At 45.0% G+C, this 7,747-nt stretch overlaps 1 protein-coding gene across 1 annotated transcript in view; it reads right to left on the bottom strand.

Annotated features, from left to right (window-relative positions):
* TTLL4 (tubulin tyrosine ligase-like family, member 4) overlaps positions 1–7,747 on the bottom strand; it is a 37,089-nt gene that overhangs the window by 16,684 nt on the left and 12,658 nt on the right. Inside the window, exon 2 of the mRNA XM_010861208.1 lies at positions 9–353. Coding sequence (XP_010859510.1) covers positions 9–255 — 247 coding nt within the window. The 5' untranslated portion in view covers positions 256–353. The remainder of the gene's footprint in view (positions 1–8; positions 354–7,747) is intronic.

Below are 7,747 nucleotides of genomic sequence, written 5' to 3'. Positions count from 1 at the left end.
GCTGGGGCAAAAGAAGTACGCTGGCTGCGGGGGTGCACCCAAGAGGCCTGGGCCCAGCCCTGCTGAAAGTGTCCCCACGTGTTTCTTCTCCAGCCGCCAGATTGGCTTCACCTGCTGATGAGCCTGAGCCCAGACTTTGCCCTCGGAGGGTTTCTCGGGTGACGGGGTAGGCGCTGTGCCCGTGGGCCCACTCTGCTTCAAGCTGTGTCCCCGGCGGAGGCTGATATCGTAGTGCTCTGTTCTTGCTGAGGCCATGAGGAGCCCACATCACGGCCACATGGCCTCATGGCCTGGCTCAGGTGAGGTGCGAGGTGCCTCCAGCAGTAGCAGCTGCATCCTTGAAGTCCGTCAGCCTGAAGGGGAGAGAGACAGCTGGGAATGTTCTAGTCCCAGGACAGACACAAGGCTACAGTGGTACCCCGGCAAGCAAGAGCCCTGCTTTAGCACTTCTTGGGCAACCAGTCTCAGTCATCATTTGGGGCCCTGGGAGAAGAACACTAGATTTTGAGGGTGTTCTCCGTGGACTTCCTGCTGCCCTCATGCCTTGATGAGCTGGCTTCATCAAGGACTGGGACGTTAAGGTGCCACCAGGTGAAATCTGTTCACATGCTCCCTTTCTCTCGCTCAGAGAGCTCTTTCCTCTTTCTCCAAAGAAAAATTCACACCTTTCTGCCTCATCGTCCACAAGTTTACATGAGTGGCTTCCTTCCATCACCTGACACCCATGTGCCTAGGAATAAGGCAAGCCTGGGTGTGGCAGAGAAGCCAGCCAACACCTTCCTCCTCATCAACCAATTCTGAATGCTCAAAGATCATGTGAGAAGCAGATTTTACATGTACTGCTCCCTCACCAGTTCTCAAGCTGCCCCTGATGTGTTCTGCTTTCCACGGACTAAGTGAGACAAGTTCAGACAAGAGCAGGGATTTCTCCTGTTGACCTCTGGGGTGCGTTCTGTAGCTGAGACGGTAATTTCATCTCTTCAAGAGTCTAGCCAACTATACAGGCTTAAATTCCAACCAATGTGTTGGTGGAAAAGAGAAGAAACAAAATGGAATTAGATATCAACATTCTTTTTACTTAAAGCGATTTTATTTCCAGCAGCCGCACTGGGACAGGAGAGGTCCGGGAGTAGAATATACAGGCAAGAAGAAGAGAGAAATTTTCTTTATTCCAAATCCCAGGCTTCAGTCTGGGCTCATCTTGGGGAGAGAGAGCCTGTCTCTTGCATTCCCTCATTCAATCTTTCCTCTAAAGCAAAACCTCTGAATCAGTCTGTAGCTCTGGGTTCCAAATAGTCAGTTTTGCATGGTCATTTGATTTCTAAATGAAAAATATTCTGCAGTTTTTTACACCTGCAGGGAAGGGTGAGCCTGCTTTTTATGACAGCATCCAGGGGAGAAACACAAGACTCTTCTATAAGAAGTCATACATCTGGGATAATTCTGAATGAAATACTGGCATCTTAATCAAGTATTTTCACAGTGGCTAAAGGGAAGGAAATAGCAGAGAATTTTCTTGCTCAAGTTTTATTTAAGACACAAATGACAATGGGGAGAGGGCTTTGTATTTTGATAGGAGAACAATGGCCAAGGAAGATTCTCATTCCTGCCTATAGTTACAGGAACTGCTGCTGTTTTCCACCAACAAAAAGCCTGCAAAAGCCACGTGATATCGCCCTCTTTTCCTGCAAAGACTGACCTGTGTGGGAGTCCTTCTCAAGAAGAGTACCAAAAAATCACTGCCACTATTCAAAATGATAGTGGGTGAAAAACAGCATCACAGCTAAAACCAGATTTGATGCCAGTAAATGCAAACTCAAGGTAACAGAAAATGGACCTCCACCAAGTCCAAACTATGGAAATACTGTGCAGGGCACAGCTACACTCTGCGCACTTATGGGAAACAAGCACAAAGGGAGGGGTCAGACCCTACCAGTGATTTTATAAGACCACACACCTGAGTGTGTGTCATGTACACACAATAGGCTCACGTTCCAACTTACGTAGTCATCTTATGGGAATCCACATCTCTCCCCACCAATGAGGCACAACAGGTTCACCAAAGTGATGGCAGAAAGGGATAAGGAAACGAGATTTCATGCTGCTGCCCCCTGAATGTCACCCGACGTGTAGCTTCTCGTGTGCATCCTGCCATCTCAGACCTTCAGGTCTCTACAAGTGTCACTCCTTAGTGTGTGTGCAGCGGGTAAAGGGGACAGTTGTCTTCACCCAGCCCCGAGGTGGTGTGCAGTGGGGGCCCGTGGCTATGAGGGAAAGCAGGCTTGGCTACCGTGCACCTGAGGACGTGGTGGTGGGCTCCTGGGTGCCCTAGAGCCCTTTCCTTCTTGTCTACTAGACTTAAAAATACACAGCTCAAAGGCTGTGTCACCGTCTCCAGGTAGCCTTTCTGGACTCCCCAGTTCAAATAGGATGCCTCATTTCTGTGCTGGCCACCATTGCTGTCTCTATGACACTGAACTTTAACAAGGACTACTCATCTAACTAGGAGCAACGAGCATGTTGTTCCCAGTACCAGGTCTCACCCACAGTAAGTGCTCAATATTCTGTTGACTGGATAAACTGGGAAAAAAAAGTAAATAAAGGGGAAATACACTAGCACTTCTCTAAGAGAAGACTCTTTTGAGAGTCTCCTGGATAGCAAGGAGATCCAACCAGTCTATCCTAAAGGAAATCAGTCCTGAATATTCACTGGAAGGACTAATCCTGAAGCTGAAACTCCAGTTCTTTGGCCACCTGATGGGAAGAACTGACTCACTGAAAAAAGACCGTGGTGCTAGGAAAGACTGAAGGTGGGAGAAGAGGATGACAGAGGATGAGATGATTGGATGGCATTACCGACTCGATGGACATAAGTTTGAGTAAGCTCCAGGAGTTGGTGATAGACAGGGAAGCCTGGCGTGCTGAAGTCCATGGGGTTGCAAAGACACGACTGAACAACTGAACTGAACACTAGCACTGATGAAGGCTAGTTTGGGTACCTAGCAAATACCAGGTACTATGCTCATTTAATCCTCACAAAAACGCTATGCTCAATTTGCTGATGATGAACCCGAGTCTCAGTAAAGCTAAGTAACTTCACCATAATCAAACAACCAACAAGGAGTGGCCAGATTAAAACTTGAGTTTGTCTGGCTCCACGCTTCCTCTTAAATAGAAATGAAACACACACCTAGGCCCTGTTTCCAAACTTATCCCTAACCTTCAGGTGGAAGATAAAAGGCGGGTTGGAAACACTATGCTGAACCCCTTTGTGGGGAAGCACCCAAGAGCCCACCACTGTGTCCTCATCTGCACCATAGCCAAGCCTGCTTTCCCTCATAGCCACGGGCCCCCACTGCACACCCCCTCAGGGCTGGGTGAAGACAACTGTTCCACTCACCTCCCGCACACACTGCTCTGCATCCCTCCGCATGAATCCTCAGTGCCAGAACACTGGACGCAAGTGGCCCGGCATTTACCTTTTCCAGGCCCAACTCAAGCCCCATCCCACCCATGAAGATCTGCTGTGTATTTATTCCTCTAATTTAATGTTTTGCAAAGGCTATCTTTTACCACTGTTCTCTTTTCATATGAATATACTTCATAAGCCCCTGATGATTTTTATAGGGAAATCTTGGGTATCTGTAAAAGATAAATGCACAGCTACGTTAGTAGAAGTTGGAAGATCACTGCCCTAGTCTGGCCTTCTTCTCAGCAACGCTGCCCAAGTCTCCTCCCCCTAAAATATCATAAGATGTTAAGGGTTCCTAGAATAAAGTTTAAAAAATAATTGACTTGAGGGTAATGAATATTTTCTAGGTCAGTTATACCTCCACAAAGCTGTTAAAAATGAAACAATTTTTTTTTCCCCTGAGGGGATAAGAAAAGTAAAGAACTGCAGAGCATTCTGAAGATAAACAAAATGGCCTCAAACATCTCTATTTGTGTGGCTAGCTCTGTCCAATTCCTAGTCCCTCACCTGCCTCACCAAATGCAGGCCTGCATTTGTAGTAGCATCCTGCCTGCCTTCCCTGGATCCAACCTCTCTTCTTCTAAAGCAATCAGTCTCAGGAATCTCAACGTCCTGCCCCGCCATCTTTAAACAACATTCAGAAGCTGTCTATCTCATTCTGCCTTCCACTCTTTATGGGGCGTTTTGCCTCAAGTTTCTTCCTTAAGTGAGAGTGAATGATGAGCAGCCAGGTCTCCAGAGGCCAGGCCAGACCAAACCAACTTGGACAAGGTATCTATTTCTACAGAAAGTAATTATTAATTACACATTGACTGTGTCACTCTCCTATATTACAGGAGTGTGTGGCTCTTGGGATCTGCAGTTTCCTTTTCCTCTTCCATCTGAGAGTTTCACTCAGTCACCAGAGGAACTCAGAACATCAGAAACAGTTCAGAGTCTAGAGTCACAAGATCTCTGATGAGATCACTTTAGTTGCCCAATAGTTATATAAGAAGATAGAAGTGACTTGGCTGGAATCAAACAGAATGAGGAGTGTAGGAATCAGACACATTTTCTCTTAAGAGATAAATCCCAAACTGTCTCCCTAAAGAAAGTTGGAGGAGCATGGAACTTCTGTAAAGCCCTATTGAGAAAGAAAGGCCCACACGCCAACCTAATGAGAAGGGAGGGCCAATAGAAGTTGAGGGGGCAGCTCTTGTAGAACACAGTTACTGCAAAAGAAGTTAGCTAACCTCAGGGAAAAAAAAACAGCTTATAGCAGCTAAAGCTAAAGGAGGTCTATCTGCAAATTACTGAAAAGTGGAAACAGTTGAAGGCTTAATGTAATTAGGGGCTTCCCTGGTGGCTCAGACAGTAAAAAATCTGCCTGCAATGGAGGAGACCCGCATTCAATCCCTGGATTGGGAAGATCCTCTGGAGAAGGGAATAGCAAGCCACTCCAGTATTCTTGCCTGGAGAATCCCATGGACAGAGGAGCCTGGCGGGCTACAGTCCATGGGGTCGCAAAGAGTTGGACATGACTGAGCAATTAAGTACATCCTAACATAATTAAGTGACTAGCTCTCCTGAAGCCCTGATCTTCAGCAGCTTCAGAAAGAAACCTTGGGTGAACTTGAAGGCAATGGTCCTTAAAGTGTGGGCCCTTTCAGGGGTTCCACTAGGTGAAACTATTTCCATAACAAAACTAAGATGTGATTTGCCTTTTTAACTGTGCCAGCCTTTCCACTGATGGTGCAAGAGCAACGGTGGGTCAAACTGCTGTTTCCCAAGTAGGATTCAAGCCAAAGGTACCACGTGAGATTTTTCACCACCACACACTTCTACACTGCACAGCAAAGGAAGAAGTGCCAGGTTTACTTAAGAATGTCCTTGATGACACAGTGAAAAATGAAATCCCAATCCTCAAGTATATCTTTTTAACATTCTGTGTGATAAAATAAGAAGTACATATAAAACAGAAGACAACGGTTATCTGTAAGTAAAGCACTTGTTTGAATTGCAAAATTTTTCTGTGGAACATCATGTTTACTTGAAAGAATGAAGGATACACAAATGATGGTTATTCAGACTTTGACACTTGGCAGGCGTTCTCTAGAAAATGAAACAGAGGACGCCTGTCACTTCAAGGGAAACAACTGACAGTGTTTGTTGCCAATGATAAAATTTGAGCTTCCAAGAGAAAATGAGAATTTGGGCAAAATTGTATCTGCCACCATGAGTTTGACAGCTTCCCAAAACTTAGCCATTTTTCTGATGACTGTGGTAATATTATTTTTTTATACTGTCATATAGAATGTGGCAACAACTCAATGAACCAGTATTTTCCAAATTATCTATCACACAATGTCAAAAAATCAGACATGGGTAAAAGATCTGGTCAGAGATAGACCAATGGATTCTAATGTAACGAAGTATGAAAACCTCCCTGATAACATTTCAGATTCCATAGCAGCTAACCTTCATAACACCACCCCTTGTTAACGTCTGTGTAGTACCAAAGAATCGGAGAAGGCATTGGCAGCCCACTTCACTGTTCTTGCCTGGAGAATCCCAGGGACAGGGGACCCTGGTGGGCTTCCGTCTATGGGGTCGCACAGAGTCGGACATGACTGAAGCGACTTAGCAGCAGCAGCAGCACCAAAGAATACCCACTATCTAAAAAGGCGACACAAACATTCCTCCCTCTTGCAACTAATCCTCTATATGAGGCTAGATAATCCACATAATTCAACGAAACAGTACACTGAACCAACTGAAACAACAGAAAAAAAGTAGGAAAATCCAGCTGTCTCCAATTAAACCAGACATTAAGATTCTCAAAAATAACGCTACTCTTCTAACATTTTTGAAACAATACCATTTTTCATTTTTAAAAATGTGACTTGTTTATTTGTAATGAGTTTATTATTTCTAACTGAATTAATAAATACTTCAATTTCTAATGTGGAGTAGATATATATTCCACATTAAAAAGAATATACTGAAGATTCCAAAAATCTTTAATAAAAAAGTGCACATAAGAGACCAAAAAGCTTGAAAGCTCTGGTCTACAATGGCATTGCCTGTCCAGAATATCCAAGAGGCTCCTAAGGATGAGGTCTTTTTCATTTCAGGTCCTAACAGAAATTAGCATTCTCAGTATTTATTCCAAAACACCAGGTCTGGCTTCCCAGTTCTGCCAGAAGAGACAGTGAGAAGTTAAGAGCATTAAAGAAAAGTTTTCTCACATTTCAGTGACAGATCAAAGCATCTGATTTCATGCTCAAGTCCAGAACGCCTATGACTAGACAATTCCAAGGTTATCATAGGATGAAGGAATCTAACAGGAAAGCTAAACTCAACTCCACATAATAAGTACCAGATCCTGTTCGATCCCTGGATGGGGAAGACCCTCTGGAGAAGAGAATGGCTACCTACTCCAGTATTCTTGCCTGGTGAATTCCATGGCCAGAGGAGCCTGGCAGGCTGCAGACCATGGTGTTACAAAGAGTTGGACACGTCTGAGCAACTAACACTTAGTCTTTCAGTGAAAAACTTTTGTCAATGAAAAAGTTACTTTTCATTTACATACTCATTTTTGGATTTGACTTTAAATATTCTGCCTCCCTTCTTCCATCCCTTTTCCCCTACCTACTCCCTCAAAGTCAGTGTCCTCCACATGCAGTCTTCTCCCTTCTCCCCCTTCCCCCAAAGGAGGCACACAATAAGTGCTCAATAAATGGCAGATCCAACTATTAACACAGACTCTCTCAGAGCAGCCTCTTTTATCCCATGATCTCAACCACATCCTACATTCTCCAATTTTCTTCCATCTCTCAGGCCTACAGAACAACCTCTCAAGCTGAAGGAGCCTCAACTCACCATGTCCAAAGTGTAACTTCTTTACCTTTGTCCTCAAAGCTGCCCCTCCTCCTCCTGCCTCATCCTGCAGCACCACCCATTTGATCACTAAATTCAGAAACCTAGGATCATTCTAGACTGCTCCTGGTCCCACTCTCCTGACATTTACTTTGCCACCAGATTTTGTCCACTCTACCACTGTTAAAGTGAAAGTCGCTCAGTTGTGTCTGACTCTGCAACCCCGTGGACTATACAGTCCATGGAATTCTCCAGGCCAGAATACTGGAGTGTGTAGCCATTCCCTTCTCCAGAGGATCTTCCCAACCCCGGGATCGAACCCAGGTCTCCCACATTGCAGGCAGATTCTTTACCAGCTGACCCACCAGGGAAGCCCCTACCACTGTTAATCTAAACCCTCTCCCCCATTACAACCAC

This window comes from Bison bison, unplaced genomic scaffold, assembly GCF_000754665.1.
Source record: "Bison bison bison isolate TAMUID 2011002044 unplaced genomic scaffold, Bison_UMD1.0 scf7180017864471, whole genome shotgun sequence".
Classification (NCBI taxonomy): domain Eukaryota; kingdom Metazoa; phylum Chordata; class Mammalia; order Artiodactyla; family Bovidae; genus Bison; species Bison bison.
Note: the sequence above shows the minus strand (reverse complement) of the source record. Positions and strands in the feature narration are given on the sequence as shown.